This window comes from Rhinatrema bivittatum, chromosome 9 (assembly GCF_901001135.1).
Source record: "Rhinatrema bivittatum chromosome 9, aRhiBiv1.1, whole genome shotgun sequence".
Lineage (NCBI taxonomy): Eukaryota > Metazoa > Chordata > Amphibia > Gymnophiona > Rhinatrematidae > Rhinatrema > Rhinatrema bivittatum.
In genome coordinates this window covers 79,379,255-79,398,895 of record NC_042623.1, presented here as the reverse complement: position 1 = coordinate 79,398,895, position 19,641 = coordinate 79,379,255, and the positions used below count along the sequence as shown (strand labels likewise).

Genomic DNA, 19,641 nt, shown 5'->3' with positions numbered 1-19,641 from the left:
GATCCGAGGCCATGGCAGCCGCGTGCCCTAGCTCCTCAAAGACAGAGTGAAATTGTTCTATGAATTGTTGGAGGATCCCTTTGTTCGCCAAGGGGGGAAGCCCAGGCCAGTGCTATTCCATCCAGTACTGAAAGAATATATGTTGTCTTAGCTTGGTATTCAGGGAACTCTCTAAAATTGAGCGTCCCATTTTCCTAAGTGTCCTGACAGGCCACCTCTCCCGGGCGCTTGCTACTGAGGAGGCGCTAGGGGCATGCAATTTCCCCTAGCACCTCCTTTTTACCATGGCACCCTATTTGCATTTAGCATTGGGCGCCATGGAGAGGTGGATCGGTGCACGTTAAGGGAGCGGGCGCTCGATCATGAGCACCCCTTTAACGCGTGCTGATATTGCATCAGCCCGAAGGTTGGTAAATTTAGCCTGTTTCAAATAAGGAAGCAAAAGACAAAATCTACATAGATGGAAAAAGCAGGCTTTTACTAGTTCTGCATGTCTGGGGCTCCATAGATAGTTTGTTATGATTCTTCTGTGCTGTACTATTTTTAAATTTCAATAAACCGATCTGATCTAAAAAAATATAGATAGTTTTAAGTCAAGGAGTATCACCAGGCTGAGAAAATGGTCACAAGCTGGCATTTTATCTCATTAAGGACTGGAAATGGGAAATCTTCTAAAGGGGGCAGATTTCCAAATTAAAGATTCAGTTTTTTGCCTGGATTAAGGTGCAAGCTGTTCATCCTTATCCAATAACTGATCTTAATCAAACAGTTGTTTGATTCTTCAATAGCTTCCCCTGTCTCTGGTTCCATTGATATATACAAAACATTGAAATTATACTTGAAATTTCTTAATCTCCATAGCTAAAAGTGCTAGATAGGTGTTAGAAAGCATAGGGGATAATATTGACCCTGTGGAATGCTGAGTTAAGAGGGCATATACATATATATATAGATATCAACCTAATAAATGAAGGTTGACCGACGTGCCGCAAATGCGCAGTAGGAGGCAGCTCTACCGCGCATGCAAGCACGTCGGTCACAGTGTGCCTCTTAAAATAAAAATGGCGCTGTAGGAGCGGCGGTGGCACCGGCCCGAAGAGCTGGAGCGGCGGCAGACCAGGAGCGGCAGGAGCGGCGGCGGCGGCCCGAAGACCAGGAGCGGCGGCCCGAAGACCCGGAGCGGCGGCGGCCCGAAGAGCAGGAGCGGCGCGGCCCGAAGACCAGGAGCGGCAAGGAGCGGCGGCGGCGGCCCGAAAGAGCAGGAGCGGCGGCGGGCACCGGCCCGAAGACCCGGAGCGGCGGCGGCGGCCCCCGGCCCGAAGACCCGGAGCGGCGGCGGGCGGCCTGAAGACCCGGAGCCGCGGCGGCCCGAAGACCAGGAGCGGCGGCCTGAAGAGCGGCGGTGGCCCGAAGAGCAGGAGCGGCGGCGGCGGCGGCGGCCTGAAGACCCGGGGCAGCGGCGGCGGCAGCCCGAAGACCCGGAGCGGCGGCGGCATGCGCGCGAGGGAGGGACAGACGGACGGAAGGAACACCCCGGAGATCTACTGAGGGGAAGAGGGAGGGAGGGAGGAGTGACTCAGGGGGGGGGGGGGAGAGAGGAGTGACTCAGGGGAGGAGGGAGGTGGGGAGAGAGGAGTGACTCTATGGGGGGGGGGGAGGGGGGGGAGAGAGGAGTGACTCGGGGAGGAGGGAGGGAGGAGTGACTGAGGGGAGGAGGGCGGAGTGACTGAGGGGAGGACGGAGGGAGGAGTGACTGAGGGGAGGAGGGAGGGGGGGGAGGAGGAGAGTGACTGAGGGGAGGAGGGGGGAGTGACTGAGGGGAGGGAGGAGGGAGGAGTGACTCAGGGGAGGAGGGAGGGGGAGAGAGGAAGTGACTCAGGGGGGGAGGGGGGGAGAGAGGAGTGACTCGGGGAGGGGGAGGGAGGGAGAGTGACTGAGGGAGGGGGGAGGGAGGAGTGACTGAGGGGAGGAGGGGGGAGTGGACTGAGGGGAGGAGGGGAGGGGAGGAGAGGACTGACTGAGGGGAGGAGGGAGGGGAGAGAGGACTGACTCAGGGGAGGGGGGAGGGGGAGAGAGGAGTGACTGAGGGGAGGAGGGAGGGGGGGGAGAGGAGTGACTGGAGGAGGGGGGAGTGACTGAGAGGAGGGAGGAGGGAGGAGTGACTGAGGGGAGGAGGGAGGGGGGGGGAGAGAGAGGGAGTGACTGAGAGGAGAGAGTGGGGGGAGGTGGGAGGGAGAATGAGGGGGAAGGAAATGATCCAAAAAAATGTTAATGTAGCCCGTTTTAACGGGCTTAACGGCTTGTTTATATATAAAAGACTCAGTCAAACTGCTGTGTCTGTGGCCACCAGGTGGCACCCTGAACAGTGGGTAAAGACAATATGCTCTATCTCTAAAGGCCTGTCTGTCAGGCTCCCACAACTATGCACAGACACAAGGGCTCTCTCTCTCTCTCACACACACAGCCTCTTAATTTGTTAATAAATTAAAAAACAATATTTATCTTTTCCACTTTTGTGTGGTTTTGAAACAATTACATCAGTTGTGAACTAGATAAGCGAGCAATGTAGGGTACTTGTGCTAGTTTGCTCTGTCTGCCAAGTCCTGTCTCTTACCACTACCACACAGAGGGGTAGGAAGGCACACACACAGCGTGTGCTCCTCCCCCCCCCCCCCCCCCACAAGCTCTCTCTCCCACACATTTACATACGCAGACACCCCTTCCGCGCACATTACACAGCTGCTCCTCTTTCACACATATGCAGGCTCACACATACATAGGCTCACACATACACACACACACAGGGCCTCTTCTTCAGTCACTGCAAGATCTCTTCTTCATCTGATATGGGATGAGGTACATGGTAGCCCTCTCCTTTTTTGGCCACTGTGGGATGGGATCTGCAGTGACTATCCTGCAAGCTTCTTCAGCTGCCGTGGGATGGAAATCCTGCAGCTGGCCAGCAATGGAAGACGTCTAAGATACTGTCAGTATAGTTTATAGCAGCGATTCTCACTGGTGTGTCGCCAATCCACCGCCAGGTGTGTTGCGGCTCCCGTTGTCCCACTGCCCCACTTGTGCTTCCCTTCTCCTCAGGGCATGGGCCGAAGAGCGGAGAGACATTGTGCGCCGCCGCCGGAGGCCAGGCCAGTGGCGGCTGATAAGTGGAGGCCAGTCTTATTGGGCCAAACAATGAGAAGAGGCTCCATGTGAGCTTGTGTGTGTATGAGTGGCAGCTTTGTGTGCCTGTGGGACAATGGATGCAAGAGTAGCAGCCTTTGTGTGTGCCTGTGGTAGTAGAATGGGTGCCTGGGTGCGTGAGTGGCAGCTTTTTGTGTATGTGTGTGGTAGAATGGGAGCCTGGGTGCATGAGTGGCAGCTTTGTGTGCGCCTGTGGTAGAATGGGTGCCTGGGTGCGTGAGTGGCAGCTTTGTGTGCGCCTGTGGTAGATTGGGAGCAAGAGCATTTGTGTGTGATTGAGAGAGAGACTGGTCAGAGGTGATGTGTTTCTGTGAGAGAGAGACAGACTGGTCAGGAAGATGACTGGTGTGTGTGTGAGGATGAGAGACTGTGTGTGTGAGTGACTGGTTGTGGGCCCTAAGGAAGAGGACTGTGAGGACAGAGCTTCAGCAGCCACTGCTGCTTCTGGTGAGTGCTATTGGCCTGCAAAGGAAAGGAGTAGGAGAGTTGCTGTAGAGGGTAAGTAAAGGTTGCTTTTAAAGTTTATTTTTCTTGATTGACTGCCATTTTAATTATTGGGTATCATGTGATATGTTTGCTGTTTTGAAATATTTTATTGATATTTGGACAATTTTTAATAATTTTTATGTGTTTTTAATTGTTGGATGTAATTCTGTTCATCAGCTGTTTTGTACCATTTATTAGTATAGTTTTACAATTATTTCTGAGTGGAGATCTGTAGCAGCTTGGCTTGCTCTGTTTTCCTAATAGGAGGTGTATTAATGTTTAGGACCTTGTTAAATATTTGTAGTGTTGCCTTTTCAGAGATAGGGTTGTTACTGTTTGAGTGTGTTCCATAATACAGGTGTAACTTTGTGCGGGTTAGTTTGTGTGCATTATTATGTTAGGTGCTATATTTCTCTTTCCATTTCTCCAGGTTTGCACTACATGCAGAGTGGCTGTTTTGGTTTTCCATTCCAGTTTGTCTTCATATTTATAATTTGTGGTCTTTTTGTTCTTGTTGAAGGTCAGGTCTGGGTGTGTGACTGAGGTGAGGTATTTTACTAGCATATAGGCATTTGTATCAATCTTATTTGTTGCGTTTTCCTCAATAGGACATGCATTAGTGGTAAATTACTGTCTTTTTTCATATGGAGGGGTATTGTGCCTGCCAGTTAAGAGAGTTTGTTTTGCTTTTACTGAGATGTCATCAGAACCATAATATCTTTTTTATATGGTGATTTGTACGGGTGATGCCCTAGTTCTGCTCTGCACTCGTTGGGATTCGAGGTGGTTCCTGAGGATGCAGAATGTATATTTACATTTTGCCCCATGATGATCACATGTTCAGTGTTTCACACTTGTGAGAACCATCTGTCAGGTGTGTCCCAGCCGAAAAAAGGTTGAGAACCACTGGTTTATAGAGAGGGTCTCTAAGTTTCTATATACTTTCTTTTTTTATATACTTTTATTTTTATTGCATTTCACTTTTTACACAAACATTTATTGTGGCAGAAACCAGAGGTATAATAAGGAAATAATATAACCTACTACATACATCTTCCTGTACAAACTCACAAAGATATATATATTATACCCCTTTATTATAATTAATCTTGGGGGGTGGATCAATAAGTACTATGAGCGAATAACAAGAAATAAGCAAAAGGAAATCTGAGGTAGCCTATACTTTGCCTATCTGCACTGATTTTGTCACTTAGGATGTGAATCTAAAAAGAATCGCAATTGTGATGGTTCAAAAAATACATAAGTAGAGTCATGAAACGTTACAAAGCATTTACATGGGTAACGCAAAATATACTTAGAACAAATTGTCAGAGCTTCAGTTCTCATGCTCAAAAATGTTCTTCTTTCTTGGGTAACGCTGGTGATATCTGGGTACAGCCATAATTTTTGACCATAGAATAACACTGATCTATTGTGGAAAAACAGCCCAAGTATATTATTTTCTCACTAACAAATGCAGAAATCACTAGTAGTACTCCTCTTCTAGTAATCTTATCTTCTTGAGAAAGTTCCAGCAATTCTGTAATGATTAGCTACTGTTGATTCCCCACATTTCCTTGTGTATTCTCCGTGGGCTTCTGAGGCAGGTAGTACGCCTTTGTTATTAAGGGAACAGCTTCAGACAGGATTTTCAGAATCTTAATCAAATAATTCTTAAACAGATCCATTGCAGAAATCTGTCGAATAATAGGGAAATGTAACACCCTAATATTCGAACTTCTAAGTGAATTTTCTATGTTCTCAGTCTTTTTACTTTGAATATTTCCTAGTTGTATCAAATTCTGCTGATGTTTTTCGACCACATTTATTCTTTCTTCCACTATATTCATTTTCCTTTCCTGCTCAGAAATCCTCTCTTCATTATTAACACTGCGTTTGTTCATATCCAAGTAAGATCTAGTTAAGGTAACAATAGCTGATTCAATCGAGCCTAAAGCTTCCCAAATCGATTCCATCATTATTTTGGCTGGTTTAACAAGAAAAGAACCTAATACAGGCAATAGCTCACCCCGTCTCGTGGCTTCAGTGTCAGTGACCCGTGTATAATCCAGCGCTGGAACAGCAGATCTGATGTTCTCCATCATCGAAGGCACATAGGTTCCAATCTGGGGCTCTAAGGTCCCTCCATTAGGTAAAATCTTTTGAAACCCTTCTCCCAAAGCTCCTATTGAGCACCAAGCTCTTTAGGGCTGGCCGGGAGAACTACGCCAGCAGCCTCACACACTGTTCTCAAATGCTGGGGTGGGGACGGCGTCTCAGGCACTCCGGGACTGAGTGAGATCTCATCGACCTTAGGGGAAGATGTTCGCTCCACGGCCTTTGCTCCCGACTCATACGGTGTCAAGGAGAAGAAAGTCTCAATCCAAGGTTGTTTAAGATCCAAACTTTCCGAAACCGCCAGGCTTTCACGAAGCCTGGCCTTTATGTTTTGTATGAAGCATAAAGAAATTGCAGGAAAACAAAAACTCCAGGCAGTAGGCACCAAGGTAATAGCGAGACTCTTCTCCAACTCCTCACTCAGTCGCCATCTTGGCTCCACCCCCTCCTCTATATACTTTCTGTTAATTTTTTAATAAAATACAACAATATATATCCTTGTCACTTTTGTTTGATTTTAAAATATATATCTGTTATGGACCAAACAACCTGAGCAACACCACACACTTTTTTGCTAGTGGTAGTATAGTATGGAACTCTGCATACTGATGAAAAAGTTCAAATCTAGTCCTATTTCATAGCAAGGACAGGTTCCCACGGTAAAAACCAAAGAGGCCCACACCATGTCCATTTTCCTCCCCATGGCAATCTTCCATCATCTTCTTGTTCCTGACTTGTTCCTCTACATCTGCACTTCTTTTGCAGCCAAATGATCCTCTTGGCTTTTTGTCTTGCTTCGTGTCATCCCCTCTGTCCGCTGTTCTCCTAGATTGTGTTATTGACCTTGCTAGGTAGTAAGCAATCTGTTTCGCTCTCCTCCTCCAGAGGGGAGGAGTCAGCAATCTGCTGTCGCTCATTCCGCCAGGAGGGCAGAATTGGCAAGCTGTTCTGCTGTGTTCCTGAAAGGGGAAGGAGTAGCGATATGACATGACCTGCTCCTCCAGAGGGGAGTAGTTATCTCCAAGGAAGAGGAGTTGGCAATAGGTATATAGTACTTCGCTATTGAGATAGCAATCTATCATGCCCCCCCGCTACGGAGTAGCAATCTGTGTGTATTTATATTCAGAGCCGAAGGGAGTCGCATCCCAGGTAGAGAGGTTGGAGCGAGGGGCGAGAAGAGGCACGAACGCAACAGATTGACAACAGTAGTGAGGTAACTGGAAGATGTGCCTTGATGATTTTGGCCTTGGGAAAACAAATTCATGCTACCAGTGAACTGATAATGACAAAATAATTTGTTTCAAGTTAAAATTTCTTATGAATCCACTGTAAATTGTGAAGTTGGATTTTTACATTTTGCTGTGTCCATCTGTCCACAAACATTGATCAACTTACAAAGTGGAGTCCAAGAGCTCAACATGAAATTAAATTAAATTTCACTATATAGTTATAGGCTGTCATCTTTGTTATTTTAATGCTCTTAATGGCTATATTTCTTGTCTTCTAAATACAGTGATTCTCAGCCCTCTCCTTGCGGCACACCTAACCAGTTGGGTTTTCAGGATAGCCACAATGAATATGCAAGAGAGAGATTCCCATATACTGAGCCTTCAGAGTTTCATGCAACTATATCTCATGCATATTCATTACACCCTATTCGCCCCCCAAGCTAAAACCTCAATCAGAAAACGCGCCATCTCGACAGCTGGCCCACACCACTGGAACACGCTACCGCACGACCTTAGACGAGAATCCTGCCCAGCTGTCTTCAAAAAGAGACTAAAAACATGGCTATTTAGCCAAGCCTTTCAGGACATTTAACTCACCTTCCATGCAACTTTACCTTCTGCTAGCTATCTCTTCAGCTTTACCCTCCCATCCACCCCCCCCCCCCCTCTGCTGCCTGCCCCCTTCCACTTACGCCTTAATTCCCCCTCTTTTTTCCTTATCTGTCTCTTAATTTTTTAACCTTATTCTCATCCCTTTAGGATGAATATTTCAAGTCCACTTGTTTTTAGATGAGCTTAGTATCTGGCATGTTTAAATAATCACCCTTGATCTTATAAGGATATGCTTAGACCAGAGTGTTACATTTTTTCCTGTTAAAAAACTTTTGAATTTCTAACTTAGTTCTCTGTACCGCTACATGGTGAAATTGAAGTTAAATGTAAACCGGTATGATTTGTATCTCTACAAGAATGTCGGTGTAGAAAAACAAAAATAAATAATAAATAAATGTCTTGAAAATCAGTCTGGTTAGATGTGCCTCCAGACAGAGTTAGGAACAACAGTACTAAAAGAGTACATCCTGTGTACAGTGAGGTGGCTCCTTAAATAAACTGTGTGCCTGCTCATTTATTTACAGTGCCAAGACAGTGCATCAGGTAGGTCAATGAGAGGGGATGAGGAGAGCAGAGACAGAGATAAGAGGGGAGAAATGAGAGAGAGAAAGAGATGAGAGGAAAAAGAAAAGGAGGAAAAGATGGGGAGATGATTAGAGAGTGGAGAGAACAGCAGAGAAGAAATGTGGGTGGTGGGAGAGCTGAAGATTTAGATGTCTGAAGAAGGAACTTGTGTGGTCTGGATATGTTTATGCTGGCCAAATAAAAATATATCACATCTTACCAAATGTAAAGTGAAAAGTATTTACAACACAAACTTTACTGAATGAAGTAATATCATAACACAGTATATAAGTCAGAATAATTTAATGACTCTTGATTATGATAGAGCAAATGGACATAGCATACAACAGAAGGCAATACATGTGAGTAAGCAGGAAGAGAAACGGGGCTCAGTAAGGTGGAGGGAAATGATTCTGAGTGACAAGAGCTGCAAAGATAAGGGTTTTATTACCACAAATGTGTGAAGAAGAAAGGAATATGCTACATTAGTGGAGGAGTGCTGGAGAAAAGCTGGAATGAATTCACGTGCACTTTTGAAAAAAGCGTAACAGCTCTCCAGTGAACCCTGAAATGATTAAAAGTGGGCAGCTGAGAAGGGATTCGGCCATACTCTTTTTTTACAGCATGTGACATGGGGTGAGCTGCACCACTCTGTACACAAACAGGGGTTGGGAGTGGTCACAGAAGTTGTTAACAAAGGAAAGGAAAGGAAGGCCTAGGTGAAGATTTAAGCAAAGTTGAATGAACAGAAGATGGAATGGTGTATAGTGGCCAAGGTTTCACTGAAGTCCTCAGGGGCAGGCTTGGAGCTGGATGAATGTAAACTGAGACATAGTTACTATAGTGAGGAGATTTAACACTAGCCCATAGACATGTAAACCACAAGTTGGATTTTTAAATATTTTCTTAAACTTCTCTCACTTTTGTCTTTGCAGTGTGTTCCTTCTGCAGTTGTGAATTTCGCTGTAGCCAAAAAGAGAATCAATATGGTAAGTATTTCAGTTCTCATCTAGATTCATGCTTCTATTTTATTTCTACCTAACTAAAGAAAACACTGGCCTATTCCACTTGCTTTCCAGATACCCAGCTTTCAGATTCTCTTTGTTTCGACATTTGCTGTCACAACCACCTGTTTAATTTGGTTTGGATGCAAGCTTGTCCTCAATCCATCAGCAATAAACGTGAGTTAAAGAATACTGTGAAAAAGTTCAAATACTTCTATCTTCTTTAAAATTTAGATGTGAACTAATGTGAAAGATGAAGCACATGGCTGCCTGATTTGTAGGATGTTATGTTCAAGTTTGTGCCTATGAGAAAAAAGCAGTTATAAATTGAGCCCAATATGTGATATAGCATTGATTGCATATCTGGGTATGTGTGTGGTGATGAGAGATTCTATAAGTATTCTGAATTTAAATACAAAGGGAGAGTAATTTTCAAAGGGACTTCTGCAGGTAAAACTTTGCTTTGTGCACAGAAATGGTCTTTTACCTGCTACATATGTGGGTAAACTTGTGCTCTTATGTCATGTTTACATATATGTTTACCTGGGCTGACCTGCGACATTCCTGGGGAACGAGCTTGGTCTTACACACATAATTTTGGATATCTAAAAGTATAGGTGTAAATTTTCCCGAAAAAATTCTGTGCACATTTTAACAGGTATAAGTGTGTGCAGGTAGATATGGTGGAATAATTTTCAAAATTAACATGACACATAAAATACGTGCATTTTAATGCACGTATTTTATGTGTCATGTTACAAAATTACCCCCTCTCCGATGCACACATATTTTATTTATTTATTTTTATTTAGACATTTTATATACTGTCGTTCCAAATAAAGATCACAACGGTTTTACAAAAGTAACGTCATACTATAAATCAGTACAGCAGGTGTTAAATAAATCTACTGAGCTGTTCTAATATATATTAATTAAAACTCTATGACATCAGGCTAGTAGTATAGGAATTATCATTTAACAATTGTCACATGATTCTCAGTACTTTGTCTTAAAGTACTTACATTTTCTCATTAATTTATTACTCATTCTTTTATTATTATCTTTTGTCCTCCTTGTTATATTTCTCTGCATTCTGATGTTAAGTTAGGCTATATGCATTTTTGAATAGCCATGTTTCCGGCTCACGTTTAAATCTCTTTCTTTCTGGTATCAAACGTAACATCTCAGGTAGAGAGTTCGAAAGCTTTGGACTTGCTATGGAAAACACATGCTCTCTTACTTGTGTCAGAAGTGTACTCTGTACTGTTGGCACAGTCAGTAGTCCTTTATTTTGAGATCTTAGTGTTCCTAGGGGTGTGTATGGTTGTAGTGTCATGCCTATTAGACCAGTGCTACTGGAGTGGATGATTTTGAAAATTAACGTAATGCTTTATAATAGATTTGGGATTGTACTGGCAGTCAGTGTAGTGATATCAGCAAGGGAGTGATGTGATCAAATTTCCTTGTTCCATTTTGTAGTAACTGTAATGGTTTTAAGAGACATGCTGGAAGGCCGAGTAATAGGGAATTACAGTAGTCTATATCTGAGAAAATTAGAGCTTATAAAACAGCGCGGACGTCCTCGACAGTTGTTAATGGTTTCAACCGATGTAATATGTACACTGAACAAAACTCTTTTTGCTGGTACAGTGAAAATAATGATTTGAAGACATACATAATTTGACCTCTCTCCTTCATTAGCCCACAAACATGGGGGGGGGGAGGAGCCACATAGTACTAGGACGGGGTGGCCAATTCCAGTCCTCGAGAGCCACAAACAAACCAGGTTTTCAGGTTATCCACAATGAATATGCATGAAATAGGTTTACATACACCGCCTCCATTGTATGCCAGCCTCTCTCATGCATATTCATTGTGGATATCCTGAAAACCTGACCTGTTTGTGGCTCTTGGCCACCCCTGTACTAGGAGAAATAGTCAACCTAGTATCCGTTAAATGGAATCTAGGCATGCTTCACTCAAGCATTCTCCTTGCCTGCCACTGGAGTAGAACTAGTCTTTTTTAGCATCTAGGAAAAATCTCCATCAATCTGAAACAAACAAAAAAAAAAACTCGACATAATTTATACTACAATAGTTTACAATGCTTTTATAGGGGAAATGGGGGGGGGGGGGGGGGGGAAAGAGTCTCAGATAGCACAAGTCTCCTGATGCATTACTAAAATATCCTTTCCCCTTTTCCTGTGTAGCTTTTGCTAAATCTGAATAAATCCAGATTCTTTGTCCCAAAACTTAAACAAGAGCTTTCTGAGAATATAGGTGCATAAACATATTTATGTCGTACTCAAAAGCAAAGATGACCAATAAGGTGGTCCTGTCCTGCTCTTCTAAACTCGACTGCTCTAAACATGCTGTTAAATCCAGACTGTCCATTTTAAGTTGAGCCACCCTCTGCTCTTTGCCCTGGTTTCTACTTTGCCTTCTGACTGAGGGAAAATAGATCTTATTCACAGGGAGAATGGCCTCAATAGAAGTAAGCAGGACTACCACGAGATTTTATCTTAAAATATCTTGTGATGCCATGCCCAGCAGATTTGGGAAATTAAGCAACAATTTAGATGTCTAACATGATTTCCAGCTGCTCCATTTTCTGATGTACACTGATTTTGTCCTGAACTAGAGCAGCATTCACAGTTTTAATCTCTTCAACATCTTTCTTCAAAGCCTCTGTTCTTCCTAGATGCTCTTTAGATGACCACATTTTTTGACACAGAATTTATATCATAGGAACATTTTATTAAAGAGACATTTAATCTCACCAGGACCAGCTACAAGTGTCTAATGTAAACACTAGAGGCTTAACAAGTGGAGGATGAAACTTACTGGACAATGATGAAAACAAACTCTAGGGCAGGTCATGTACTTTCAGTTCTCTTCCATAGACTGGTGGCATCTCTCTTTCACTTTTTCATGTTATTTGCCTGCTGCTCGATCCAGCAAAGCCTCTCCTGCCCCAGTCAAAACTGTTGCACTGAGGTCTATCCCATGTCTCCAAAGCTGAAATCATCTCTCAACGTTGAATTTTCTTTGGGCTCAAAGATCATCTGTACCACATTGGTAGCTGTCAATCCAGAGAACTCAGTTATCTCATTCCATAGCTACTCTGGTGCTCCTCTGCCCAAAACCAGCAATGAGGATCATATCCTCCAATGGTCCAAGGACCCAGATAACGAAGCTGACAATCTTCTGCTCAACCAGAGGGAGAACAAAAGCCTAGAAGGGATAGACTACTTATGCACATATATGCTAATTTTTTACATATGGAACTCTTTAACAATTCCCCCCCTAATTTTGCCATTGTATGATGGTTGAGATTCTTGTGCTCCTCCTCTCCACAGGGCTGTGAATACAGCCTCTGCAGCATCAGCATCCCCAGCTCTGGTTTTTAAGATTGTGGAGCCTTGTGTTGGGTGAAGTTGGTACATCCCCCAGGGTAAGCTCTGTATTTCCTCACCACAAGCTGACGGAACAGACGGTGCAGAGACTGAGCTGGAGCTTCGCCTGTACCAATTCCTTTCCCCTCGGTTTGAGTCTTCGGGTTCTGGGGGCTGGCAGATCTTAGGTGGCAGACTCTGTGAAGCAGGTAGAGAAGATCCTAGGCCAGGTGAAGGTCAAAGGCAGGTGGCAGACAAGGATGTTGAGAGTCCAAACTATGGTTGGTGGCAGGCGGCAGGTAGCAGTATTGAGAGTCTGGGTTAAGGTTAGCAGCAGGCAAGGCTCGAAGGCTGAAGCAAAGGCTAGAAAAAGAAGACTGAAGACAAAGGCAGCAACTCCCACTATCAGAAGATAGACGACCCATTGATGAGGTGCTGTAATGTTGCATGGAATTCCCAGCCGTATGACATCATATTAGGTGCTACAACCCAAGAAAGAGATCTAGGTGTCATAGTGGATAACACATTGAAATCGTCGGCACAGTGTGCTGCGGCAGTCAAAAAAGCAAACAGAATATTGGGAATTATTAGAAAGGGAATGGTGAATAAAACGGAAAATGTCATAATGCCTCTGTATTGCTCCATGGTGAGACCACACCTTGAATACTGTGTACAATTCTGGTCGCCGCATCTAAAAAAATATATAATTGCGATGGAGAAGGTACAGAGAAGGGCTACCAAAATGATAAGGGGAATGGAACAACTCCCCTATGAGGAAAGACTAAAGAAGTTAGGACTTTTCAGCTTGGAGAAGAGACGACTGAGGGGGGGATACGATAGAGGTGTTTAAAATCATGAGAGGTCTAGAACGGGTAGATATGAATCGGTTATTTACTCTATCGGATAGTAGAAAGACTAGGGGGCACTCCATGAAGTTAGCATGGGGCACATTTAAAACTAATCGGAGAAAGTTCTTTTTTACTTAACGCACAATTAAACTCTGGAATTTGTTGCCAGAGGATGTGGTTAGTGCAGTTAATATAGCTGTGTTTAAAAAAGGATTGGATAAGTTCTTGGAGGAGAAGTCCATTACCTGCTATTAAGTTCACTTAGAGAATAGCCACTGCCATTAGCAATGGTTACATGGAATAGACTTAGTTTTTGGGTACTTGCCAGGTTCTTATGGCCTGGATTGGCCACTGTTGGAAACAGGATGCTGGGCTTGATGGACCCTTGGTCTGACCCAGTATGGCATTTTCTTATGTTCTAATGTTCTTATCATCTGCGGCACCAGCAAGCATCGTTCCCTCTATGGGGCCTTTAAGTGTTAATGTGCACCGTGTGAGTGTGCCTAAGGGAGGGCCTGGTGGTCAGCATTGGTGGCATCTCAGGCCACGTGGAGTGGCGGTGTTCCAGCCGCTCGGAGCAGTGTTAGCAGCATGGCGGGCCTGTGTGAGGTAAGTGAGCCGGCACACAGGGGTGGCCCGCAAACCAGCAAATGAAACACCTGACAAGCCAGGAGAGCTGAATCAAACCCAGGTCTTCTAAATGGCTTTTTGAATAGTTTTTTTTAATTAGTTTTATTTATTTATTTATTTATTTGCTTTCTTTTATTTATTTGTTTCTTTTAGATTTTATTTTTATCATTTTAACAATTAACAGCAAGATAATTCTCACTTATTGAAAATAGATATGCAGTCATACTGAAAGGTGCAGCTGCAAAGGTTAAAAGTGTTCAACAGACTTGGACATTGTTTAAAATGTCCAAGCCTGTTGTTTAAAAATACAATCCTAGAGGCGCAGTCTATATGTATTCCGCGCATTAAGAAAGGTGGAAGGAAGGCAAAACGATTACCGTCATGGTTAAAAGGAGACGTGAAAGAGGCTATTTTAGCCAAAAAAACATCCTTCAAAAATTGGAAGAAGGATCCATCTGAAGAAAATAGGATAAAATATAAGCATTGTCAAGGTAAGTGTAAAACATTGATAAGACAGGCGAAGAGAGAATTTGAAATGAAGTTGGCCATAGAGGCAAAAACTCATAATAAAAACTTTTTAAAATATATCCAAAGCAAGAAACCTGTGAGGGAGTCGTTTGGACCATAAGATGACAGAGGGGTTAAAGGGGCTCTTAAGGAAGATAAGGCCATTGCAGAAAGACTAAATGAATTCTTTGCCTCCGTGTTTACTAATGAGGATGTTGGGGAGATACCAGTTCCAGAGATGGTTTTCAGGGGTGATGAGTCAGACGAACTGAACGAAATCACTGTGAACCTGGAAGCTGTAGTAGGCCAGATTGACAAACTAAAGAGTAGCAAATCACCTGGACCGGATGGTATGCATCCTAGAGTTCTGAAGGAACTCAAAAATGAAATTTCTGATCTATTAGTTAAAATTTGTAACCTATCATTAAAATCATCCATTGTACCTGAAGACTGGAGGGTGGCCAATGTAACCCCAATATTTAAAAAAGGCTCCAGGGGCGATCCGGGTAACTATAGACCAGTGAGCCTGACTTCAGTGCCGGGAAAAATAGTGGAAACTATTCTCAAGATCAAAATCGTAGAGCATATAGAAAGACATGATTTAATGGAACACAGTCAACATGGATTTACCCAAGGGAAGTCTTACCTAACAAATCTGCTTCATTTTTTTTGAAGGGGTTAATAAACATTTGGATAAAGGTGAACCGGTAGATGTAGTGTATTTGGATTTTCAGAAGGCGTTTGACAAAGTCCCTCATGAGAGGCTTCTACGAAAACTAAAAAGTCATGGGATAGGAGGCGATGTCCTTTCGTGGATTACAAACTGGTTAAAAGACAGGAAACAGAGAGTAGGATTAAATGGTCAATTTTCTCAGTGGAAAAGGGTAAACAGTGGAGTGCCTCAGGGATCTGTACTTGGACCGGTGCTTTTCAATATATATATAAATGATCTGGAAAGGAATACAACAAGTGAGGTTATCAAATTTGCGGATGATACAAAATTATTCAGAGTAGTTAAATCACAAGCAGACTGTGATACATTACAGGAGGACCTTGCAAGACTGGAAGATTGGGCATCCAAATGGCAGATGAAATTTAATGTGTACAAGTGCAAGGTGTTGCATATAGGGAAAAATAACCCTTGCTGTAGTTACACGATGTTAGGTTCCATATTAGGAGCTACCACCCAGGAAAAAGATCTAGGCATCATAGTGGATAATACTTTAAAATCGTCGGCTCAGTGTGCTGCAGTAGTCAAAAAAGCAAATAGAATGTTAGGAATTATTAGGAAGGGAATGGTTAATAGAACGGAAAATGTCATAATGCCTCTGTATCGCTCCATGGTGAGACCGCACCTTGAATACTGTGTACAATTCTGATCGCCACATCTCAAAAAAGATATAGCTGAGATGGAGAAGGTACAGAGAAGGGCAACCAAAATGATAAAGGGGATGGAACAGCTCCCCTATGAGGAAAGGCTGAAGAGGTTAGGGCTGTTCAGCTTGGAGAAGAGACGGCTGAGGAGGGATATGATAGAGGTCTTTAAGATCATGAGAGGTCTTGAACGAGTAGATGTGACTCCGTTATTTACACTTTCGAATAATAGAAGGACTAGGGGGCATTCCATGAAGTTAGCAAGTAGCACATTTAAGACTAATCAGAGAAAATTCTTTTTTACTCAACGCACAATAAAGCTCTGGAATTTGTTGCCAGAGGATGTGGTTAGTGCAGTTAGTGTCGCTGGGTTCAAAAAAGGTTTGGATAAGTTCTTGGAGGAGAAGTCCATTAATGGCTATTAATCAATTATACTTAGGGAATAGCCAATTATACTTAGGGAAAAGCAACAAAAAAGTCGGGGGGTGAAATTAAGGAGAGAAATTCAGCAAGAAAAAAAAAAATTGCATGTAATAGGCCTTAATGTGACTTAGGAAGACTGTCATATACAATTAATGATCCTCTGACCTAGCATTATTAGTGGAGGTGATGATGAGCCTCCTAGCATTAATAAAATACTTTAACTGTTCAGGAAAGAAAAATACAAAGCATTCTGTTGCAGGCTTCACGACACACTTGCAGGGGTATCTCAAAACAAATGAGAAACCCAAAGACACTATCTGGGTTCTCAAAGCTAAAAATTCCCAGCACTTATCCTGTGTAACCTGAGCGAAGTCAGGATAAATATGTATCTGTAAACCATAAAAAGAAACTTCTATATTCCTAAAATATCTCTTCATGACTTCGCTCACATCCCTTTCTGTTATAAATGAGACCATTAATGTTGCACATTCATAGAACTCAGATGTAGAGTCTTCAAGATATTGGGTTAAATTCCCCAAAACTTCTGCACGATTTTGAAGCACATCTCTGTTTTTAGCAGAAATAGGTAAAAAAAAAAGCTTATTTATGCAGGGAGTTTGTCCCTCCTCAAACTTCAAAATCTCCATAAAATACTTTTTCAACGTAATATTTGATTTCTTTTATAGTCCACTTTTCGGCACTTCAAAGTGAATTACATTCAGGTACTGGAGATATTTCCTTATCCCCAAAGGGCTTGCAATCTAAATTAGTTTTACATTAATTGAGCGAAAAGAAAGACAGTGACAGAAACTGGTTAAAATCATGGCCACAGAAATAAACCCTGCGTCCTTAAGAGGCTACCTCAGACAGACAAAACATAACATAACATTTATTTATTTATTTATTTAAAAGTCTTCTATACCGATGTTAGTCGAAACATCACCTCGGTTTACATGGAACAAAAGCAACGGAAATTACAAGGGGAAGGGTAAGGGTAACATATTGAGCTGGCAAAACATTTCAAATTGTCTTATTTTTGATGAAAGAACAAGTAACTAGGAACTTAAGTGTGCTTAAATGCCTAAAATAATGTAGTTAAAAGAAAAAAAAAGATCTCAAATTTTGCACTCTTTAATATATGCATTTATGGTAAGTAACAAATCTTTAACACTGAATGAATGTGACCAGATGAAGACCATCTGTTCTTCTTGGAGATTTTCATTTCACTGTAAACTAGTGGAACCCCATAAAATATTTCATGGGTAGAAAGAATCAGCATCTCTTCTCCTGCCCAGACTTGGCTGCAACAGTGATGCTTTTATGCTGACATCCCATGGCCTTTACTAGTATTGCAATCTCTAATTAACCTGTTACAATAAAAGCATGTGACTGTTGCTGGTACTGTAACCTCTTGCCAGACAGACAGAGATTATTAGTATATAGATTAAATGCACATTTTCTCGTATCATAATAGATAGGAATTAAGGATCTGATTTTAAAAGCATTTATGCATATAAAACCCGGTTTATAGGTTGTGCATTAAAAGTACACACAGAAGCAATTTTGCGCACGCTTTTATGTGCACTGGAAAGAGGTGTTCCAGCAGGCCCAGTACTACTGGATGTGCAAACTGTGCAATTGCATGGGTTGGCACCCCCAGGGGGAGTGGTGGTGATGGAAGAGAGAGAGAGAGGCCTGGTGGGCTGCCGATGAAGCCTATCTCATTAGTGGCCAAAGAAAGGAGCAAGAGAGTTCCTGGCAGGGGACAGAGTCCATTCCATCAGCAGTGAAGAAAAGAGAGACAGAGGCTCCTGTGGGACCGCAGGCAGAGCCTATCCTAATGGTGGTGAAGAAAGGAGTGTGAGAGGCCTCGGTGAGGCTGCTGGTAGAGCCTATCCCACTGATAGCAAAGATAAAGAGACAGAGAGCGATCCTGCTGGCGGCAAAGAAAGAAGGGAGAGGTCCCAATGAGGTCACTGGCGGAGCCCATCCCCACTAGCAGTTGAAGAAAGGAAGTGCCTCGGAAAGACTGCCGGTAGAGCTCATCCTGCAAGGACAGAAAAAAGGGGTGAATGAGAGAGTATGTGTTTGAGTGAGAGAGAGAGCATGTGTGTTTAAGTGAGAGCAAGCATGTGGGCGTGCTTGTGTATGTGAGAGAGGTAATGTGCATGTGAGCATATATATGTGTATGAGAGAAAGAGGGAGTGTATGTGGGAGAAAGAGGGAGTGTGTGTGAGAGAATGTGTGTATATATATAATTATATGTGTGTGTGTATATATATATATATATATATATATATATATATATATATATGTAATGTATGAGACAGAGAGGTCATAGTGTGTGTGCTCTCCCTCCCCATTTCCATCAAAACTGAAGGGTGACTAGAAATAAAAAAAAATTCCTAGGTAAGGACAGTGGGGGATTTTTAATCCTTATCAGTTCTAATTATGGGAAGCCCAATATTCGGACTTATTTGGACTCCCCCGGACTTTCCCCCTAGCCTAAAACCTTGGTATTATCCCTGGACCTTGCGTCTGCCACATGTTAGGGGCAAGGCCTGGTTGGCTACATTTTGGAAAATAACACCCCAGGCCCTCACACTGAACACCAAAGAGGATTTTAAGATAAGAGGGTGTGGGGGGTCCAGGGTGGGGAGCTACTAGGCCACCAATGTTATTTTTAAAGAGTTGGGGGTGGGAGGCCACTACAGACCTATTATTTATATGGAAAGTGGGAGCTGGAGAGTGGGGGCTCAGTCTTTGAGGGGGGGTTTGACTGCATAAGAAGTGGGTTGGCTGGGAGGGCGGGGGTCATTGTCACATGGCAACTTTAAGCTATTTAAATTTTTATTTTTTTTTTTTGCTGGGCTGCCTCTGTTGTTGCCCCAGGGTGGAGGTGGGTCTATTTAAGACTCCTGGTGACTTTTTTTGTTACTTCTAAAGGGGGAAGTGTGTTCAGCCGCAGGGCCCTTTAATTCTACTGCAGAAGCATCGGGACCCGCAATAGAGTCTTGGTGCTCTGACAATAGAATAATGTTTATGGAAAAAGTATGCATAAAATAACGACTGAAACATTTCTGTAAGCCAAGTTTCCTGTACGTACCAGGATCAGTCCAGGACACCTGGGTTGTGACTCCGCACCAGTAGATGGAGACAGACTAAAACTTGTGAGCGGAGCCATATATGCCCCTGTGCCAGTCACAGCCCCTCAGTCTTACTCTGTCTCCAGTAGATGGTGCAGGTCCGG

The 19,641-nt window shown here is 43.1% G+C and overlaps 1 protein-coding gene across 1 annotated transcript in view; it reads left to right on the top strand.

Moving 5' to 3' along the window:
- The window catches only part of MLC1 (modulator of VRAC current 1), a 96,213-nt gene that overhangs the window by 20,850 nt on the left and 55,722 nt on the right, over positions 1–19,641 (top strand). The window contains exons 4-5 of the mRNA XM_029616705.1: positions 9,146–9,199; positions 9,290–9,391. Of these exons, the coding sequence (XP_029472565.1) occupies positions 9,146–9,199; positions 9,290–9,391 (156 nt within the window). The remainder of the gene's footprint in view (positions 1–9,145; positions 9,200–9,289; positions 9,392–19,641) is intronic.